We start from the raw sequence: 23,617 nt of genomic DNA, 5'->3' as shown, positions 1-23,617 counted from the left end.
CAAGATCAAGTCAGACTTCCCTCGATGTTGGCTCTTTCAGATGGATGATGAACATAAGGCTAGACCATCTCATTTTTCGAGTGAAGGAACGCTGCTATTTAGAGTATTATCTGTCGTGCCGGTTCACCCGTCAATTTGGATACGACCAATTATACGTTGAGAATCCGAACCAATAGTTTTATACTCGTGGCGGACTAGTAGACGGTGCTCGAACTTAGCTGTGGAACGTGACGGGCTGTACCGGTTCCAAGTTCAGCCTTCCGAATACTGAACGCCAATTAGAGTTGACGTACTTATGTTACAAATGGCTTATGACAGCTAACGAGTCCATCCCTCTAAGGCTAATTACGGAGTTGGTGGCTAAAGCTGTGTCACATATTGCTGAGAGGATGGTCAGCGTGTAGGAATGAATGAGACGCGACAATAAGCTCGCTGGTCCCTCAGGCAAAGGAAAGCAGAAAATAGAAGAAGTAGAAGAGGAGTCGTTCGCTTCTGACGAGGATACTTCCGGAGAGGATGAAGTCACTACTGGTGGGGGTATAGGGGTTAACAGCGATTTCGAGGAACATGCGATAGGTTTGTCTGTGTCTTTTTATAAAGAGTTATGAGATCTATCAATCGGTGATCGAGCTTGTCGACTTGACGCTCGAAAGAAGTGGAGAATTTTGCGCACTTATAATAGAATGATGGTTGAACTTTCAGATGTAGGTTCTGAGGGAGAAGAGGGGAGAAGTAGCCTTGTCACTCGTGCTCGATCTCGGGCTACAACTCAAATTGGATCGCAAGTTGAGTTACGTGCTACATCAACACAGGACAGACATATGGATCTTAAAGAGGCCTAACCTACGAAACGACTGAAGTTGACCATCAAGTGACACGCTAAACCACAGGCTTGTCAAATGTGGGTGGTCGGCGATGAGCACATTGGTGGGGAAGATAACGTTTCGACTGTTGTCATCTTTTCAGTCCTTTCATCTACCAAGCTTTAGATTTAGCAAATTTTATATTCTAAGGGATTATGAAGAAGACGCAATGATGTACAATCCTCCTTCTCCTGACTTACTTTTTTGGAGGATCCAGCTTCATGCCACAAGTAGATGAGGCTATGGCCCAAGTAGATGAGGCTATGGCCGAGGATTCGGTAGGTGCTAAAACAGATGTGGCCCTTGAAACTGGCAAAGATGCCGTTGTAGAATCTAGTTTATCTACAATGATCGCTAGCCCAGGTACATCTATTACCAGTAGTACACCTTTCAGGTGGCAATATCGGGCATTAAACGACTTAGAGTTCATCCCTCCTCTAATTGGTTATATGCTTCTGGCTCTTTTAGAAAAGCTACAAGAGATGAGTGCTGATGCCGGGATCATAGGGCATATTGTTGCTACCGAAGGTAAATTTAATTCCCCTTCATCGTCACTTCTCGACTTCTCTTTTCATGTCTTACACTTAGGCTTTCCTGTAGATATTTTGATGGGAGGTTTAAGTGATAAAGAAACCTTTCACAATGCAGCCGATGCACCTTCATCTGACCCCGTACAAGATCCTTCGAGTTCTGGTGACAGGTCGTTCGACGATATGTTGTCAGAACAAATTCATCATGAAGCCATCGAACCACTCATCTAAGCTGGTTCCTCTGCCGGTATGAATTTTATCTCTTTGTGAAAGTTATTCACTTATCAGTCTTACTTAATTGTAGGGGAGTTATACTTGTAGGACCAGTCATTAAGACAGATGCAGCTACTATTGTTGGGATATCTGACGGTCCTAAGGGTCTTGATTTCTTGCTGTTGGCAGGAACTATCATAGAGGCTCAGTCGTCAGTTGCTCAAACTCAACTCACAATCCTTACAATTGAGATGACTGCTGCAGCTGTGGGGGCTAACCCTATTGAGCAAGCCGTGAGACCAACTAACGAGGTTAGTATGTTGACGACTGCAACATCGGCGACAATCCTAACAGTTCGTGAAGCCGTGCAGGCAGAACCGGGTGCAGGGTGTCAACTTGAGGGAACATTACTCAATTTTGGTAAATTTTTATGCTGATACTGATTTAGAAATTTGGCTAAGATTTCAAGATATTTATATCTTCTGTTCCTTGTAGGACCATCTACTCGGCTTAATGACATAGTCAAGGCTCTGCTATCTGATGATGACTCGGATCAAACTCTGCTTTGCATGGAAGTCAATTCTCTCTTCTTCTTTGTGAACACGATGATTGATAAGCTTCTCGTCAGGCGACTTTCCTTCCATCAATTTAGACCAGCGTTGGCCACCAAAATAAATGCCATAGAGAAAGCGGGATCTCCGAATCTGGCGCAAGCTATAGCTGATGATTTGGACCGACTGGAGCATGACCTTTAGAGGTTACAAGAGTTGAAAACTACTGGTGCTCCCATCATACATAGCCGCCCAGATGGAATCTCGTCTACAAATATGGCGTGATACTCGAGCCTCCGCTGGACTTGAAATTCAAACTCAACAAAGTCGGGTAGATCAAATGAAAGCCGCCCTTGCTAAGAAACAAATAGCTTTGTGTCAACTTAAGTCCTCTATTACATCGAGCGAGGCCAGGATAGAGCGACTTAAAGAGGAGCTCAAGGCAGAAGAGGATGCCTTGGTTATCTTGGAGATGATGAAGGTTGACCTAGAGCGTTCACAGGTTATGATATCCGAGAAGTAGGAGCTCTCATAACAGAAGCTAGCCAAGATGGAAGAAGAGGCTATGAAAACATTATCCCTCATCGAGGGATCCTTCAAGGTTGAACTGCAACGTGAACTTGAGCGAGCTTATACAAAGGAATTGGCTAAACTTGAACAGTAAGTCCGTAGTCACGAACTTCATGTAGATTGATTGTAACTCTTGTATCTGCAAACTTAGTTTTATATTAATAGAAGATATTTTCTTTTTCGTTCACTGTCTCTTTTATTATGATGTATCATTCTATTTGGAATAATCAACCATAAAATTTATAGGATTTTTGGTAAACCCTCAGCCATTAACAGATTTGATATGCCTTTACCGACTACCGTTTGAGTCGGACTAGTATGCGGATTGTCTAAGTTCGTTCCGCATACAACGTTGTTATAAAAGAATACATTCTTTTAGGCTTGACGCTATGATATTGAATACATAAGCTTTGTCTTTGTCACAGAAATAGACTACCCGGTAATGCGTGTTAGGTGCTGACTAATCATTACTTAGGATTCAGGATAAAAATCTCAGAATTGGATTCTGGTGTCCTTTTCAATCGGTGAAAGATTAAACCGGCAACGTGTGTTAGGCGTTGACTTATCCCTACTTAGGATTTGGGATAAAATTCCCCAGACTTGTATTCCGGTATCTTCTTCATTCGGTGAAAGACTAAACCGGCAACGTGTGTTAGATGTAGACTTATCTCTAAATCGGGATCGAGATAAAATCCCTCGTGTATAAAGTACACAGATTTGAAGTCAAGAATTGTTTGTTTTCTTAGGGTAGAAACGAACCCGATGCTGGAGAGGAAGAATTTTATATTCTATCCTCAGGTCTTGTTTAGGGTGAAGACGAACCCAAAAATGGGAGAGGAAGAATTTTATATTCTCTCTCTCAAAACTGAAGAGGAAGCATTTTATATTCTATCTCCAGTTACAAAGAAAACTCAAAGTGGGATCTCCACCCCAAGAATCCGAAAAGATAAAATTAGGAGTAAGATCTCCACTCCGAGAATCGAAAAGATTCAAGTAACCCTAACTTTTATAGGATTGGTTGCTTAATCCAAGAAAAGAATTCCTCATTTATTAAGGTGAAATTTCAATTTTGGCCCTAACTTTTATAGGTTTGGCCGAATAGGAAAAGGTAGAAGGCTTTCATTCATTGAAAGAGACATTCTGATCTTGGTCATAACTATCTACAGGTTTGACCAAGTGGGGTTAGAGGCAATCCTAACTTTTATAGGTTTGATTGCTCAAATTAACAGTGGATCTCTTGTTCATGAAAGTAATCGAGAGGGGATTCTGGTTTTGGCCTTAACTTTTATAGGTTTGACCAAGAAAGTAGTGGGAGTGGAATACATATAGCAGTAAAAATACCGACTTGTAATAACCACTCGATGGAGGATTTCGATGTTAAGTGATCAGGACTTAACATGTCAAGTTTGAAAATTGCCAAAGGTTGGCGGATAGAAATTTCGAGTGTCGTGTTAGTATTTTAACAACGTGAGCATTAAGTGTACAAACACGACGAGAGTTTGAAAAGATTTAACTGATAGGAATTTGGTGGACCTACCGTCAATTGATTTAATCGGTGGGGATTTTGTCAGAAAAGATTAATCTATTAAAATGGTCGAATCTCGTCTTAGGAAAAGTATTCATAAGAGTTGGTGAATTTAATCTTGATAATGAGATACATTTCATCATTAAGGACCATCAGGGTCCAACCGGGGATTTCTTACTTATCCCTTTTTGTAATAATCGGGTTATCCCTAAGTGTACCACACGTAGTATTCTTCCAGGAACATTTCGATACATGGGTTATCTTGAATGTACTAAGGGTAGTATTTTTTTAAGAATTTTCCATTTATCGGCATCATAAGCCCTGCGCCTTCCTTGGTAATAAGGCGATATGCGCCATTTGAATAGACTATCTCTACCATAAATGATCCTTTCCATTTGTGTTCAAACTTACCTTTCTTCTTGGAATTGAGGATCATTGGCCGTCGGACAGCTAAGACCAGGTCCCCTTCTTTAAAACTCCATTGTCGAACCTTTTTATTAAAAGCTCAGGAAATTTTGGATTGGTAGAATTCAATGTGCTGTTGGGATTCCAAGCACTTTTCGTCGAACATCTCGAGTTCTTCAAGATGTTTCTGATGCCAGTCTTCGGTCGTCATCTCCATTGAAAGATCGATCCGAAGAGATAGAATTTGGATTTCTAATGGAAGAACCTCTTCAGTCCCGTACACCAGAGAATACAGGGTTGTTCCAGTAGGCGTGCGAACTGTGGTGCGATAGGCCCATAGGGCTTCGCCGAGTTTATCATCCCAATCTCGTTTATTGGTCTTCACGAGTTTCGACAAAAGTTTTATGATAGTTTTGTTAAAGGTTTCAGCCAATCCATTTGCTGTGGTATTGTAAGCTATCGACAAGACGTCTTAAATTTTGAACCTCTCACAAAATTTGATGAATGCATTACTCACAAACTAAGGACCGTTGTCATGTATGATTCGCCTTAGGATACCATATCGGTAGATAATATGGTGCTTAATGAATGCAATGACGTTGTTCGTCTTCACTTCTTTGAGCGGAATCGCTTCGGCCCACTTGGAGAAGTAATCTATAATCGCTAGAATGAACCGGTCGCCTTTGGTCGATGGGGGAAAAATGGGACCAACGACGTCCATTCACCAAGTCTCGAAAGGCCATGATGTAGCTGAAGGGTGTAGATGCTCCGGGGGTTGGTGCATATAATTCACGTGTACTTGACACGCATGACACTTTCGGGCATACGCGATTGCGTCTTTAATCATGGTGGGCTAGAAATATCCCATCTTTTTGATACGGTGGTTGGTGCATATAATTCACGTGTACTTGACACGCATGACACTTTCGGGCATACGCGACTGCGTCTTTAATCATAGTGGGATAGAAATATCCCATCCTTCTGATATGGTCATAAAGTTTGGGGCCAGGTTGATGTGCACCATAAACTCCTTCATGCATTTCTTTAAGGACTTCTTCCGCTTCTTTAGTCGATAAGCAACGTAGTAACAAACCATCGTACCCCCGATGATATAGCGTTTGACTCACTGTGTTATAGTAGAACCTCGGTGCTCTCCGTCGGATTGAGTCTCTTTCCTTCGTGTCTTCCGATAAAATCCTGTGCAAGACATAGTCTATGATGGGAAAACGCCAGTCTTAGGGTTCGAACTCAATTTGGGTTGAATGCACTTCTTTGGGATCCTCCTCTCTATTGTTTATATCGTAGATTGGTACGAAGAGCTGGTGAGTTCTTACCGTAACAAATTGTTCCATTTTGGGAGGCTACACCAGAGATACTGCTAATGCTACCAACGCATCTGCGTATACGTTCTGTAAGCGTGGAATGTACTCGATGAAGAATCCTTCAAACAATTCTGCCATCTCAACGGCCACCTTATGGTATAGTATTAAATCTTGATTTCTGACCTCATATTCTCCTTGAATTTGTTTCACTACCAATTTGTTTCACCCCCAGCTCTTTAGCAAAACTGAGTCCAATAAGCAGCACGTTATACTCGGTTACGTTGTTTGAACATGGCTCGGTCAGTGAGTAGGCTCGAGGCATCACATGTTTTTCCAGGGAAACTAAAACAAGTCCAACTCCAGAGGAGATCTTAGAACATCCGGGAGTGCTTGCTACGTTAGATGCTCGAGAAGCCCCATCGAAGTATAAACGTCATACTTGTTGATGAGAAGTTACGTTGACTTTCTGGGTTTTATCCGGCAGATCGTCGTATATCTCGGCGATATCCGTAGTTAGGTTAGCCGCTAGAAGATTGCAAATAGCCTGTCCTTTAACTGACTTCTGTTGTTTAAAGTGCAGATTGTATTGGGACAGCAGTAGGGCCCATTTTGCTAACCATCAATTCATGATCCGGCAGATCGTCGTATATCTCGGCGATATCCGTAGTTGGGTTAGCCGCTAGAAGATCACAAATAGCCTGTCCTTTAACTGACTTCTGTTGTTTAAAGTGCAGATCGTATTAGGACATCTGTGTCATGAATACTCGGACTGGGTTGACATTGGAGATGACATAAATAGCCTGTCCAACTAAGTAATGTCGCATCTTTTGAATTGTGAACACTAAGTCGAGACACTCCCTCTCAATCATTGGATACTAGGATTCGGCACCTACAAGGGTCCGGCTCAAGTAATATACAGCCTGTTCGTGACTGTTGTCGTCGTCTTGTGCAAGCAATGTACTTAACGAGTGGCTCGTCGCCTTAACATAAATCAAGAACTGTTTGCCTGATTCGGTGCAATGAGTACATGGGGTTTCGAGAGATATTCTTTAATATTCTCGAATACTTTTTTGACAAGCGTCTTCCCATATGAATGATACGCCCTTCTTTGTGAGTCTAGAGAATGGCTGATACTTTCCTGAAAGGTTCGAAATGAACCGAGGGATATACGCCAACCGCCCTTGTAACCCTCTGAGTTCTTTAAGGTTTCTCGGGGGTTGCAATTCATTAATCGCCTTCAACTTATCAGGGTCAATGTGAATACCCTTGGTGGTGACGACGAATCTAAGAAATTTGTCGCTGGACATTCCGAAGAAAGATTTTGTAGGATTCATCTTCAATTGATGAGTCCGTATTAGGTCAGACATCATCTTCAAGTCCTTGATATGATTATTCTTGTCATGGCTTTTCACGACTAGATCATTCATATAGCATTCAACAGTCTTCCGAAGATACTCTTGGAAAATCTTCGACATAGCTCTCTGATAGGTAGCACTTGCTTTCTTTAAGCCGAAGGGTATGATCGTGTAGCAGAAAACACCGAGGGTTGTTCCGAATGCGGTATACTTTTCGTCATCCGGGTACATTTTTATCTGGTTATAACCAAAAAATTCGTCCATGAAGGACATTCTCTCGAATCCGCATGTGTTATCAATGATAACATCCGTGATGGGAAGAGGAAAATCGTCTTTCGGGCAGGCGGTGTTAAGATCTCTGAAATCAATATAGATTCTGATTTTCCCATTCTTCTTAAGGATCGGGGTAATATTGGCAAGCCATTCAGGGTGTTGCTCCTCCCTAATGAAACCCGAGTCAATAAGCTTTTTAACTTCTGATTTGATTGCTTCCATGATTTGCGGACGAAACCGTCTTTGCTGTTGTTTGATAGGTTTGACATCTGGCTTAATGTTGAGACCGTGCATTGCCACATTTGGATCGAGTCCTGGCATATCCTCGTAGTTCTAGGCAAAAACATTGATGTATTCCCTAATGAGGGTAATTAACTCTTATTTCTCATTTGACAGGAGGCTGTCGCTAATGAATATTGGCTTCGGATTATCCTCGTCACCCATATTCACCTAGATTACTTGATCCTCAGTAGGGGGTTCCCTTTGTTCAAACCTATCACCGTACTGCATATTCAGGTGATGAACCCAAGGGTCTTCCCAAGTTGGTATTTGATCTTCCTCAATTGTGATGGGATCGATCGTAGTCATGTTTGACATTAGTCTTTTGAACATTTCTCCAAGACTAGTGTCAGAATCCCAGGCTGAAGAATCAGAAGAATATTCGTCTTTGACCTTATTAGCTATTTGACCGATGACTTGCCAGCAGCACTCGTCATCGGACGAGGAGATATATCCTAAACCTCTTTTGTAACTATAATAGTTATCAGGTTTTCTTTTTGGTACATAGGCCATACGAGGCAGAACTCGCGGACCTCGACCAAAGCAAAGACCTTCACCGAGTGTAAGGTCATATCCGTATCTTTCCATGAGATTACGCGCTTTTGGGTCATATTTGAACAAATGAGGAGCAGGTTTATCATCATCATCATCTTCTCTCAAGAAGTGGTCTGGTATTGAAAACTCCTTCCCTTTATCGTAAATGACTTCCTTTTCACCCCTACCTTTGCAGGAATGATAAGTTTCGTTCCAAATGAATCCTGAACATGTTTCTTCGTCATGCAAGACGATTGAAGTGACATATACAAGTCAGGGTCATCGTATAGCCCCTTCATGATGTTATCAAGACACGAGTACTCTAAATCATCATTTATTGCTACTTCTTCGACAAGTTGCCAATTACAACTATTGTCCGATGGCTCTCCATCGTTAAGATCGATTACAATGGGTACAATATCATTAAGTACAAAACCATCGTCATAATCCAACCCAGCTTCGGTATCAGCTTCTTCTTCGCTGTCCGTACCTTAGGCTGATGGTTTTGTATTGGATTCAGCATCGTAGATAAGGGAGTCAGTAAAATAATTTTCCAACCCCTTAAACGGTTGCTTATTCGCGACCACCGTCTTGACCTCATTGTTAGTGTCTACGTATTTAAGACACTGATAGAGGGTAGAAGGGACTATAATGTTACCATGGATCCATGGTCGACCCAACAGTAAGTTATAAGAAGTCTCTGCATCGATCACATAATATATGACTTCTGATTTTAAATCTCTAATCTGGTACTTTACTCGGATTTTACCCAATGGTCTGGACCAATTTGTGTTGAATCCGTAGATCGTAGTGCCTATGGAGGCTAGCTTACTGGCCGGTATTCTGATATTATACATCAATCGGAGTGACATGATACTAACAACGGAACCCGGATCGACTTGGATCCGGTTAACAACGCTGGAGCCAATGTGCCTAGTGAAATACAAGGGCCAATCATGTTTTTAATTCTTTTTCTGCATGTCCTCCTTGGTGAAAGAAATATAGGAAAAGTCGTGTGCCGTGAGGTTGCAATGTTAGACTGACGGCTCTGGTTCTTCAGGGGATAGCTTGATTTGAGTTAGGAAAACGTCAGAATTGGCCAAGGCTTCTTGCAATGCCTCCATTGTGTCTTTTGAAAGACGCAACAGCTCATATAAAGTCAATCTAGCCGGTATATTAGCTAATTGTGCCATGTTATCGAAGCGATGCGGAGTGCTCAAACTTCCCGGTTTGTCTCTTCGAATCGGTTGATTGAATCGAGACTGCTTTGGGTTTTGAATCTCTTGGTATAAGGGCTCTTTCTCCTTTTGTTTTTATTGAGTCTTCTCAACAACTGCGGGGGGAGTTACGGCCACTCCCATTTTAGCTAATGTTTTGGAAGGAATATTTCTGGCCACCCCCTACTCGGCTAACTGATTGGAGGCACTCGGGTAATTGAAATGATATCGTTCCCACTCCGGGTAGCAAAGACTTCTTGCTCATCTTCGGAGAGTAAGAAAGCAGGGATTCTTTCGTCGTTTCCTTCTGGAATGGCCGAGGCTCCGTAATAGGACTTTCTTTTGCCTTTTGATTTCTTCTTAGATGAAGCTCACACCCATTGTTCATCTTCAATCAGACCGAGATGGACCCAGAGAACCTCACCATTTGGGGCTGTGTGTGGCACAACCCCTTTCTGGCACTGTTTATGAGAATCGTTATTAACGGTCTTCACCGCTACATTCATTATGTGTTCAAGCTGAAACCAATTCAGGAGAACAGATCTGAAGCTAATTGACACATCGTTCGCACCCTCCTTCTTCTCCTTAGATGGTTTCATAGTAATGACCCCAACATCAATCAAAGCTTGAATTTTGTCTTTGAGGGCATAACATCTTATTATTTTCTATGAGGTATTTGAAAATACCGGGAACTTTGTCTTCTCTAAATGAGTAAACCTTTGGGAATTTTGGTTCCGAAGTATTTTGTTTTTGAGGTTGTCGTAGCCACTGCAACTACTGAGACACCTTTATTTATTGCTGTTGCGGTTGCGGTTGCAGCTCAAATGTTTGGTTCGCATCCACTGCGTTCACTTGTGCTTTTCCTTTACCCCGAGGGACAAAATTCTGCTGTGGAGTATTTGTCATCGTTTGACCTCTTTCGGCCTTCTTCCTCTTGAGGAAGCGTTCGGCTCATTCTCCTCGCACCTTTAAATCCTTCCAAGTCCTGGATGGCACTATTCCCATGGTTTCGAGGATATCTAACAAAAGATTGTTATGATAGGTTTCTAGGATGAAGTCTTTCCTGACCGGATCTTGATAATTCATCGCTTAGTTCCGGAATCATTTGATGAAGTTCTCGACTAACTCCCTGTCCTTCTGTTTCTCATCGAATAACGTTCCGATTGAAACCTCAGTTTCATCATCAAAGAAATTTGTAAGAAACATGTTATCCATGTCGTCCCAACTGCTGATACTCCTTGGCTTAAGACAGCGATACCAATTGAAGACTGCCCCACGAAGGGTACCGACGAATGATTGTACCATCAAAGGTTCATTGCCGGAAATTATTCCCAAGTGAGACTTAAAGTATATTAAATGTTGAATGGGGGAATCTTTTCCATCGAACGGCGTGAAGTTGATCAAATTAAACTTCGTCGGGTATGGGATTGATTCCCACTCTCTTGGGTATGGACACAGTATTTCAGATTTCTTTACTTCTTGAGCACTCATCAACGTATTGATTTTGCTCTCTAAGTCCCTCATCTTCTTATCCTCACTCGTAACTTTCTTTGAGAGATATTGAGGAGAAGCGACGTAGTCATCCTTTGTATTATTATCATCCGAGGGACCACCCCCAACATTGTTGTCAACGGGAGGGGTATCCATGTTAGCATTCTCGTCTATTTCCCGATCATTATCAACTTGGTTGGGATTATTACGACGGCTAGAGTCTCCCTGTTGATTTGTCAGTGCCGTGATTTGTTAGCTGTGCATTTCCCTCATCTCCTGCATAGCCATTTCTATTTTAAATTTGAAATTATCTTTCTGCTTGGTTAGAGCGTCCTCAAGAATCTTAGCCATTTGCTCTGTGTTGATCATAAATAACTCATAAGATTGTCCCGTGCTGGATACCGTATCATCGAAAGCCATCACGGAACAAGCGTCTGATGTTTCGTCATCTGAGGGTAGTCCCTTTTGTATTCTTTGGTAATCCCTTTGTCTAATGGTTCCCGATCGCAATCGGGTCATACGCTGGGATACTGTTAAAAACTGATCGGGACTAAAGTGTCGTGTTGACCTCCCTTTACCTATCATGTTGATGGACATTTCAGGAAATTCATCGTCTTAGGCGGCAAGTTTCTTTCTACCGAAACGCCTTGGCTTAGACTTGGATGTTCCGGTAGAGATTCTTTCAAACACTAAAACTCTCTCCGGAGGAGTCTTGGGGTAGGAACATTCTGACAGTACTGCCATGATAATCTTAGCACACGGGTAGTGACAGTTTGTTTCTCGGGTACTTTTTTTGAGACTTGTTCGCACCCCTAGGTATAATATCGTCGTCAGACGAATACGTTTCCTTCTGGGGACATAACACTTTGTCAGCGTATTCAAGAGTCACACATTTAAATCCATGCTTTCGTGAGTGCGGGAACTCAATGGGCTCCTTGACTTCAACACGCAATTCCCTGCTGTCAGTTACATGGATTTTCCCATCATGCGATCTCTTCCACTGCTTAGGAGGATGATTACAACCTCCAGCCTGATAAACTACTTGGAATTCATTCAACGAGTCTAAGCGTTCTATAACCGGGGCTTTGCCTCGATCCTCATGCAAAGGACCAAGGCGATTTGTGATCTTTAAATTAAATCGGGACAAATCCACGCTGTCGCGGGGCTCCACCGGAGGTGCGTGATTTATCAAAGTAGGGGTGGAACTCAATGGAATCGGAAAAACAGGTGCAGAATGTCTCCTGTCTTGGCCCTGGCGCGGGTCAAACCTTGGTGACTCGCGGCTGGGCGGGTCAGACTTGAGTGACTCACGGGCTGGGCGGGTCAGACTTGAGTGACCCGCGGCTGGGTGGGTCACCTGGGTGTGTCTCGTATTTTTTGATCTTTTCGGCCGCTGTCTTGGACTTTGTCCTCCATACTTTGTGTAGTCTTGGTGGCTTCTTTTCCACTTCTTCATTCTATAATTTTTTGCCTTCTTGCATAAGGATCCTTGCATGCGCAAGCAATATGCGGCGTTTCTGAATTCACTCCTGAAGAGTCGAGCGGGTCCTTTTAACGCGGACCCATTCATTCTTCACTGGTTCGTCGGAGGTGTGGTTGTTCGCCCACTGTTGTGGCGGTTGGCGCCTTCTGGACTTCAGATCCGCTTCATAGCAAATCCTGTCAATTGGCTCCAAAGACTTAGCAAGTAGGCGTGCAAGTCGTTGATGTTGTCTTTGGCGTGCCCTCTTTGATAGAGTTGGCGTGCCTTCAGCAACTGACTCATTGATGGAGGAAGGGTCCAGATCTGTGGCTACAGCCTCGTTGGAGGTTGGAGGGGCGTTGCGAGGCTCAAGTGCAGCATCGGTGAGGAGATCTTCTTCTTGGATCTTCGAACCCGAAGTCTAGCGAGCTTTCTTGCAGGAGGCCTTCCTGCACCTGTAACGAGAGGCGGATCTGGAGGAGGATAAGTATTCCTCGTACTTCTGCTGGTCGAACTCATATTCGACTTCTTCTTCAACCGGGATGAGGATCCGAGGTTACGATACATCAGCCTTTGCAGAAAGTCTGTCGGCTCCCACTATGGTCGCCAGCGTGTTTGGGTGGAAAGTTGATTTCATTGAAGAATCCATTACAACTTTGAGCGTTACAATAAATTCAAGAAACTAGCTTTTTTATAAGACTTTTAATCAACAATTATAATTTTCTTTCAAATTACACACAATAGTAGTTCTAACTCCTATTGTTTGTGCGGGATCGTTGTCGGTGTCGGGGTTTATCCGTGGACCGCCTACGGAATAGATCCAGTTAGTAGAAGAATTGATCAGAGCTCCCACTTCACAAAGGAAGTATTCGCTGAAGGACTGACCGACGAACGCGTTGGTCACTTGGGGCTGATCGACGTGCACGAGCTGACTGGCTAGCACATCCGGTCACTTGAAGCTGCCTGATAAGTGCGTCTGGTCACTTGTGGGTGATTGACATATGTGAGCTGACCGACGAGGCCAATTGGATAATCCTTCTTGACTTGGATGGTGGCGTCCACTCTCCAATTCGAACTGCGTGTGGGAGCTCATAGGCAATTTTAGATGCCTACAAACCCAACCTACGAAACACATACTCAGTGAACTCTGCTGTCGTCACATTCTTATTTATGAACTTTTGTACCCTCCTGAGAAACTCCACCGCATCGGCTGCAAGGAAACCAAACGTATCAAAAGCGAACAGGATGAAGCTGTGGTGATTGTCCTTGCAAGCTTGATCATGTTTGCCCACCTTTGCCTCTGCTGCTCTATCCGCTGCATGCACAATCTTGAACTCTCCATTACCAAACCCCACCAACAGAGACACCCCTGTGAGATCAACACAAGCGTGCTTCCCCCCGCTCTAATTGTAGACAAGAACGTCTGTCGGCCTAAGAGTAGATCTAGCCTCTTCAGGAGGAGTGAGGAAGTTGATTGGCTCTTCCTTCTTTGATGGGATCCCTGCTCTTTGGAGGATATCATATAAGACATCTCTGACTAAGTCGTGCCTGTACATGAACCCCGGCTGCTTCCTGACAGTGGATGGCATGCTCTTCAAATGCATCCATCTGCGTTCTACGACAAACTGGGTACACTGTCCCCTCCACGAACAAAGGAACCAACAACCTGTATCTGAGCATGGCCTGGTACGCCCCCAGAGTCATACACTACCCCAATCCCTCAATAGGCGTGGCTAACAAGAAATCCTGGGTGTGCTTTGCCCGCAGGCACTCAACAAGCGCAACCTGCCTCTCTGAAAGGTCGAACTCCATCGATAGATCTCTACAAATACCAGCACAAAAGATGTTTGCTAAGTAATGCATTGGTTTTAGGGGGACAGACCCTTTAGTGGTGATTTGAAGAAGATCAACCTCAGGTAGCTTGGCTTGAAGAAAGGCCCGGGCAGAAGTAAAATGCCCACCTAAAGAAACCTCATCACAACCTCTCAAAATATGGTCTTGGAGCTCGATGGAGTGAATCCGAGAGGCCACAAAAGAAAACTGTATGACATCGGCCGCTGCATAGAACCCCAACCCGCCCGCCTTGATAGGTAAAGAGGCCAGCCTCCATTATAGATCCCCGAAGCCTGGGCCTTTGGATGTGACAATGCTCTCAACTGACCTCCGAAGCGCAATATCGAACTGAGTCGCTACCTGAGCAAAGAGCTGTGGCGGGCAAGTCCTCAAGGCAAAATACAACTTGGACAAGCCTGCACAAGCCCTCAAAAGGACGAGCTCGCACTGTGGATCCCTAAGTTGGTCCAACGCTTCCATTAACTAAGTCGTCTTTGCCACCCTCTTTGCTGCTAACTCACCAACAAACCCCTCATCCATGCTAACTGCTCTACCTAAAAGCCTTACCCCATCGCGAGACCGATTGATATCCGAGGAAAAAAGCCCCTCTAGAAAACTCCTAGGATCTGGTGAGGGCCAGAATAATTCAGTTTTGATGACATTAAGGTCCAACCCGAGCCTTGGGCCTTCAGTCTCGATCACCTTATATGCCTTAGCAATCTCTAAAGTATCCCCAACCAAGGACCCATCGTCCAGGAACCAAGCATGAAGAGCCAACTTGCACTCTTCCTGCATTCGTAGAATTAATGGGTGAAGCATGAGCGCGAACAACAGAGGCCCTAACGGATCCCCCTGCTGGATCCCCTGAGCAGACCAAATGAAATCCACCCCTAAACACAGTCTAGCGGGTTGCACATATAGAAACTTCACCCAAGGAGAGATCCCCGAACACTTAAGGCGCACTTCTCGCAACATACTACTCCTGTCGACCAAATTAAATGCATTCCGAAAGTCGACCAAAAAAAAAAAAAAATATCAGCTGCCCTTTCAAATATCAACTGCATTCCGAAAGTCTCTAAGACGTTTTCTTTTATTTTTTTCCTGATTAGAAAAATATCAACTGCCCTTTCGAATATAAAAATTATAAATAACCCTCAAAAAGTCCAAAAACTACGAACAAGTACTCTCTAAGATAACAAAAACTACAAATAGACTCCTAACAAAACTAAAATTCTAAATAAGTCATGAAAAATCAGGAAACTTCAAACAACCCCTTGAACCCTCGAGAAATTTAGGATTTACAAATAGCACCATAAAATTTAGAAAATTATAAATTATTCCCTTTTAAAATCTAAAATTACAAACAATCCTCTTAACAGTTCATAAGTAGAAATAGATCCTTGAAATTTTAGAGATAGCCCCCTAAAAATTTTACAACTAATCCTTGAAAGCTTTAAAAATTACAAGTATCCCCTTAAAAGTTTTATAATTAGCTCGTTGAAATTTATATTGCTAGCCCCATGAAAGTTGTGTAAATAACAAGCACTATTTTGAAAATCTTAAAATATTACAAAGGGTTTTCTTCTGGAAACCATCCCATATTTAAAGTCATTTTACGCAAACCACGTCATATTCCTAATTTATACATAAACCACGTAAAAAGCTAGTTATCGTTCCTATCAACCACCTGACCTCACTTTGCAGCTAAAAGTTGCATAAATAACAAGCACTCTTCTGATAACTTTTAAATAGCACAAAGGGTTTTCTTATGAAAACCATCTCATATTTAAGGTCATTTTACGCAAACGACATTATATTTCTAACGTATACATAAATAACCTAAAAGCTAGTTTCCGTTCCAATCAATCACGTGACCCCACTATGGAGCAAATTTTTTTTTTTTCTAAATTGGGAACAAAAACATTCTATTTAGGTGGTCTACATATAAATTAGAAGTATAAGATGGTTTTCATAAAATGTCCCTAAGCAAGCATAAGGTGGTTTTCAAGAAGAAACCATGTTACAAGCAACTCCTTAATAGTTTTACAAAAAGCCTTTGAAAGTCTAAAAAAATATTAGACGCACCCGTCCCCGAGCTGAGTTTACAAAAAACCAATGAATATTTTAAAAATTACAAATACGTATCCCAAAAAAAAATATAAAACAAACCCTGAGAACTTTACAACCACCAGCTGAAAGTTTTTAACAATTACAAGCAACCCCCAAGACCTAGAAAAATTACAAATAGCCCTGAATATATTCTTTCAGAAACCACAAACAGCCCACTGAAGTGCTTCTATGTCTGGATTTTGATTGCAATTTTTAAGCATGCATGGAAATGGAAACAGAAGAAGGAACCCCAACCGAAAGTGAAGGCCACCAGTAGATGAAGATAAGATGGATTCAAATACGAAAAAATTCACAGCTTCTACGGGAAAGTAGTAGAGAAAAGCGAGTGAACCCCTGCGATTCCAAAAAGGAATTAACAGGTGTCATTGAAGATACGAAGCGGGCTTCACTTCATGACAAAGGATTGTTCATATAGTTTCACTTCATGTCTTAGGGCTTTGCACCAAGGAAAAGCAAAGCCCTAAGACATGACACGGACGCACATGAGTCCATAGACTCAAGCCAACGGACACCAACCTAGAATTCCAAGCCTAGATAACTCATCCCTCACATAAGTTAATTTATAGTCCCAAGACGGACACCAACCTAGAATTCCAAGCCTAGATAACTCATCCCTCACATAAGTTAATTTATAGTCCCAAGTCGACAACAACAACACAAGACCAGGGTATGGGGTTGTAATCAGAATGCACATAATTAGTAAAAAGATTACTCAGGGTATGGGTCTTTGGAGAAATATGTTGCTCCTTAACTAGGAAAATAAAGGACGAGTATGGTCCTAGCTTAAGGCAGGATTCCTGATTTACAATGGATATAGGGGAGAGAAACACGTGATACTACTCCCTCAGCCTCTGAGCATGTGTAACTGCTGAAAAGTTCCGAAGCCAAAAAGAAAGTATATTGGAAAAAGGTCCAAGTGGGTGTCCATAGTAATGGTCTTCTGGTGCTCACTTCCACGGAACATCGCAACATTGTACACATTAGCTCCCTCGGCAGAAACTTCAAATCGGAGAGCCATGGTAGGGAGGGACTAGCTTAGGGAAGTAGTTAATTAGGAGAGAGTATACAAGCTGTGGTATTGATGCCCTAACTTCCTCTCTATTTATAGACCCTGTTATTGAGAGAGAGAGAGGGAGGGAGGGAGGGAGAGGGAGGGGAGAATAAAATCAGTTATGTACTCAGTTGTACTCACTCTGATTTTCTACTGACCAAGGGTGGGAGAGAGAGGGAGGGGAAAATAAAATCAGTTATATACTTAGTGTACTCACTCTGATTATCTCACTGACCATGGGTAGAAGTTAAAACCAAACACGCATATACTGGAGTATATCCAAAATAGAAGGAAAAAAAATGATTTATCATGAAAGATTGCAATCATTTTTTTTTGTTAGCAATAAGTTCCCAAAAAATGAAGTTTCCTTATCTGCTAGTCAACATTGCAATTGCCAAACAGGTGGTGGATTCTTATGTGAAATTGCAAACGTAAAACAGTCCTTAGCAATTTACAGTGGTGAGGCTAAGAGCTCTTTTTTTTTGGGTCAATGAATTTTTTTTATTCATGTACCAAATTGAGAAATGTATATACATCAAGATACTCATAACAATGAGATATAAAAAAACTGAAAATACACACAATTCCATATAAGCTGTGCAGGTTTACAATGAGAGGAGCCATGCTCTGTTCTCATCTAAAATGGAAGAACAGAGCTCCTTTGCTATCATAACTAAGAGCTTTCTCAGAGGATTTTTTTTTTAAATCGCCCTCAAATATGTTGAATTTGATTTATCAATTGAACTAATTCACGAATGGGTTTGACTAGATCTAAATGTAAACAAAAAATACATAGGCCAGAGTTGGTTGAGTAAACTATCCAAATAAACCAAGATCAATGCTAATTATATTGCTGCATCATACGTTGATACACTAAATCTGGGATTTTTTCGATATCTACAAGGAAAAATTAACAACCTTAGAAAGTAATCTGAAAGATTCAGATGTAACTATAAGCATTACAGGAAACATGCATCTTTGTTATCAGAAAAATTTACAGTTATTTCAGAAATGAAACAGTACATGAAAGTAAACATCACCCACTTGGACCTTTTTCCAATATACTTTCCTTTTGGCTTCGGAACTTTTCAGCAGTTACACATGCTCAGAGGCTGAGGGAGTAGTATCACGTGTTTCTCTCCCCTATATCCATTGTAAATCAGGAATCCTGCCTTAAGCTAGGACCATACTCGTCCTTTATTTTCCTAGTTAAGGGGCAACATATTTCTCCAAAGACCATACCCTGAGTAATCTTTTTACTAATTATGTGCATTCTGATTACAACCCCATACCCTGGTCTTGTGTTGTTGTTGTGGTCTTGGGACTATAAATTAACTTTTGGGAGAGATGAGTTATTCTAGGTTTGGAATTCTAGGTTAACCAGCCTTGTGAAGTGTTGAGCAGCAGTTGAATATATGATCTGGTGTTATAGAAATATTTGTACGTAGCTGGTTAGTTGATCCTTCATTAGTTTGGTTAACCAGCCTAGTTCTAGTCGCAATTTTAATTGTTGTTTATCTGCTATTGCATGTGGTAGTTATTGAGAGAGAGAGGGGAGAATAAAATCAGTTACGTACTTATAAGTATCTATCATACTTTCCAACAACTCAATCCGACTGGCTTGTTCAGTTTAGGGACTTGGGTTTATTTTTATTTCTCTTTTCTTCCTAAGTTATTGATTACTGCATTTCTTTTTTGTAACTGAAGTTTTTAGGAGATATTGTAGCTGTTAGACACATAATTGATAATAATATTTTACCCAGGATAAACAATTTATTGGAGGAGGATAAAATTATTCTTTTAATTTTTTTCTTCTTTTCTTGACTCCTTTCAATTTACAAATTAACCACACACACATATACTACTACAACGACTCACAGATTTCCTAACAAAGACTCTTACATTTCCCAATAGCATTCATGCATCTACAAATTCATGCATTTAAATTTTCATGCATTACATATTCACGCATTTGACTCCTCAAACAACTAAATATGATCTTCTCAATTTCCAATGTAATTTAATCAAGTTTACTTTCTACATATCTCCCTTAAAGATGATCCTTCAATCATGCCAAGCTTGTCTCGCAATAATGTAAGCACGTCAAGCTTCAATGGCTTAGTAAACATTTCACGAACCCAATCTCAACTTCCTCTCGTTCTTTACTTGATCGCGGATAAAATAATATTGAGTATCAATATGTTTGCTCCTTTCATGAAACATTAGAGTTTTTAAAAGTACAATAGCCGACTTGTTGTCAACACAAATTTTGGTCGGCTCTTCTTGTCCGAACTGAAGATCTTTGAGCAAGTTTCTCAACCAAAGTGCATGAGTAACAACCGATGATGCAGCAACATATCCAGCTTCACAAGTTGAAAGAGTGACTATCGGCTGCTTCTATGAAGAACAGGTAAAAGCAGTATCACCGATAAAGAAAGTGTAACTAGTTGTACTCTTTCGATCATGTAAACTATAAGGTACGTAAGTAATAAACACGTAAAATATGCATTATCTTAGTGTGTTTAAAGCATGATTTACGAGTGTTTAATGCATATTTCGTGTTTACATCGAGGATACTGCTGTGGTTTGTGTTTTTATATGTAGGTATTGGCTCAAGTTTGAAAGATTTGATGATCGTTTGAAGTTATACAAGAGTTTGAAGCAACAACAAGATTTCGAAGGCATGGTTCGTGAAGAAAATGGATGCACGAGTATGAAGAATTGGAAATTCAACCATGATGCAGTTCAAATCAAGAAAAACTCAAAAGATGAAAGTTGTGGATCTCTTCAACAGCTTTCCAACGCAATTTGAATCACCTCATTTCGAGGTCAGAAGAAGAAGTTACAGCCAAAATACCAAAACCTGTACAAAGAAGCACAAAATCAGCAAAACAGCCCCTACCACACCCTGGTGTGGTGCAGACCACACCTGTGGCGCGGGAATTAGTTATTTTTCAGATTTTTAGGGACATATAAATAGATGTTTTGACTTAGAGTTGGGATCACTTTTGTTAGGTTCTCTTAGCCATCAATTAGCAATTATTTTGGAGTTCAAGTATTGAAGAAAAACATTAATCTCTTGTACAAGATTGGATTGCAAGTTTTGATTTTGGAGATTTCAATTGAAAGAAGGGTTAATTCTTTCCTCTCTTTGATTTATTTCTTCTTATGATTGATTTGCATAATTCCTCTCTTTGATTTATTTCTTCTTATGATTGATTTGCATAATTATGTGATGTATTCTCTTATTCCAATCATGTGTGAGTAGATTTCTTGTCTAGGGTTGGATAATTATGTGATGTATTCTCTTATTCCAATCATGTGTGAGTAGATTTCTTGTCTAGGGTTGGGAAAGAATCTAACTTTTTGGTGATTGATGATGAATTAATATATATTTTTGGTGAAAGTTTAGATCTTTAAAACTTAATTTCTTGTGTCTTAATCTTGTTGATTCGCTTGATCACCGGATTACCAATCATAGGTAATTAATTGAAGGACTGAAAGGTAAAAATTAATACCGGATCCCTAGAAATTAAGCAGGGAGCTCGAACCACGAAAGTAGGCTAGATTCCTTGGGGATTTGATTTGGGTTAGCATAAAGCTTAATGAGTTTAACTTAATCTTAATTCCACGAAAGTAGGTTAATTGAGATTAATTAGGCACGATCTTTAGATCTTGAAAGAGGCTTTAGATTAATTTAGGCTAATTCACCCTTTTTAGTTTAAACCAACACCGAGAACTGAAATAATTTATCATTGAGCATCGAAGTTGTGGTGATGACCCACCCAATCTTGGCTCTTTATTATATTGAATTCCACCAGATTAGTTATTATTTTATTTCTTTTAATTTTCATCTCTTCTGATATACTCATTAGTTTAGCTAGTCGAATAACGTGAGATTTGGTAATTAACCCTAGTCCCTGTGGGATCGACCTTGATAGCTACAACGAGTCTGTGCGCTTGCAGATTTTGCCTGTTTTTGGTGCCGTTGTCGGGGACTACGGTGTTAATATTGAGTGTTTATGTCATTAAGCTAGACTAGATTTTTTTTATTTTATTTTTATTCTCTTCGCTACTCACTTTCTTTTATGCAAGGGCATCAAACAGAAGTACACGACGAAAACAATCCTGAATTATCGGTGACTCTTGCAGAGATAAGAAGGTATATAAGGGAGCAAATGAACACAAAACAAGCTACAATGGGTGATCAAAGTCAGCTTCTTAAGGATCTCGCTGCCCTAAATGCTCAAGGCACACATTCAAGTATTACAAGGCCCACTGTTGAAGCTAATAATTTTGAGCTAAAACCATCACTGCTCTCAATGGTTCATCAAAATCAGTTTGGAGGAGGTGTTACTGAAGACCCGAATCTCTACCTGTCAATTTTCTTAGAGTATTACGACACTTTGAAGCTTAATGGAGTGACCAATGATGCTATTCGACTCAGATTATTTCCATTCTCTTTAAAGGAAAAGGCTAGGGCTTGGTTGCACTCATTGCCCGCAGGGTCCATCATCACTTGGGATCAGTTGTCCAGGGCATTTCTTGCAAAGTATTTCCCCCCAAGTAAAACAGCACAGATGAGGAACCGGATCACAAGCTTTGTACAGAAGGAAGGAGAGTCACTCTATGAAGCTTGGGAACGCTACAAGGAATTATTGAGGATGTGCCCTCACCATGGACTGGAGAAGTGGTTAATTGTTCACACCTTCTACAACGGGCTCACTTACAACACTCGGATGACTGTTGATGCTGCTGCAGGAGGAGCTTTGATGAACAAAACAATAGATGATGCATACACTCTCATTGAAGACATGGCTCAAAATCACTATCAATGGGCGAACAAGCGGGCTCAGACATCAAAAGGTGACAAGTATGAAATAGATGCTTTAGATCATATATCCTCTAAAGTTGACGCTTTTCTTAAAAAGGTTTAAAGCTTGAGTATTAATTCTGTGGCGTCTACTTCAATTGCATGTGAGATATGCGGTTATGTGGGTCATTCTGCACTTGAATGTCAATTTGGAAACCCCTCATCCCTTAATACTTCTGATAATGAACATGTTAATTATGTTAATAACTTTAATTAGAAGGGAGACCCTTTCTCCAACACTTATAATCTGGGGTGGAGGAATCATCCTAATTTTTCTTTATAGAAACCCACCTAGAAATTCCATGCCCGCATCTAATTTTGGTCCACCTGGTTTTCGTGCTCCCCAATCTAATCTCCCTCCCCAAAGGTCTAATTTGGAAAATATGATGGAAAAGTTTGTGAGGACTCAGTCAAAATTGAATGAAGAGTTTAAACAACAACAAACCACGAATGAGGTAGTAAAACAATTGGCCTCTAAGATGGATTCCCTAGCTACGCATAACAAGATGTTAGAGACACAAATCACTCAATTGGCGCAAAATGCTAGCTCTTCCTCTAGGCCTTCAGTTAGATGAATCCCAGAGGTCATGTGAATGCTATAACCCTTAGGAGTGGAAAACAATATGAGGGACCTAAGATGAAGGAAAATGATGGGGGAGATGATCATCATGAAGAGAAAAGTAAAATTGTGATAGATGTGGATAATGAGACCTAGATGCAGGAAGAAGAAAACGTTGAGAAATATATGGCCCCCGCTCCTTACAAAGCCTCCTCTACCCTTTCCCCAAAGGTTAGCTAAGGCTAAGTTAGAAAAGCAGTTCGGAAAATTTTTAGAGATTTTGAAAAAGTTGCACATCAATATCCCGTTCACTGAAGCTATCTCTCAAATGCCTTCCTATGCTAAGTTCTTGAAAGAGATCCTATCCAATAAAAGAAAGTTGGAAGAATACGAGACTGTGGCCCTTACTGAGGAGTGTAGTGCTATCATCCAGAATAAGCTGCCTCCTAAGCTTAAGGATCCAGGTTCATTTTCTATTTCTTGTGTTATTGGTAATGTCTCTATTAACCGTGCTTTGTGTGATTTAGGTGCAAGCGTAAGTTTGATGCCGATGTCTATTTGTAAGAAGCTTGGCATATGTA

At 41.1% G+C, this 23,617-nt stretch overlaps 1 protein-coding gene and 1 pseudogene across 1 annotated transcript in view; both read left to right on the top strand.

Annotated features, from left to right (window-relative positions):
* Positions 1–3,263, top strand: part of LOC109835532 — a 5,581-nt gene extending 2,318 nt beyond the window's left edge. Inside the window, exons 4-5 of the mRNA XM_020403503.1 lie at positions 1,796–2,026; positions 2,102–3,263. Of these exons, the coding sequence (XP_020259092.1) occupies positions 1,796–2,026; positions 2,102–2,361 (491 nt within the window). The 3' untranslated portion in view covers positions 2,362–3,263. The remainder of the gene's footprint in view (positions 1–1,795; positions 2,027–2,101) is intronic.
* LOC109835517 overlaps positions 1–23,617 on the top strand; it is a 154,680-nt pseudogene that overhangs the window by 15,006 nt on the left and 116,057 nt on the right.

This window comes from Asparagus officinalis, chromosome 3 (assembly GCF_001876935.1).
Source record: "Asparagus officinalis chromosome 3, Aspof.V1, whole genome shotgun sequence".
Taxonomy (NCBI): Eukaryota; Viridiplantae; Streptophyta; class Magnoliopsida; order Asparagales; family Asparagaceae; genus Asparagus; species Asparagus officinalis.
The sequence above is the reverse complement of the archived record's forward strand: the minus strand, read 5'-3'. Positions and strand labels throughout refer to the sequence as shown.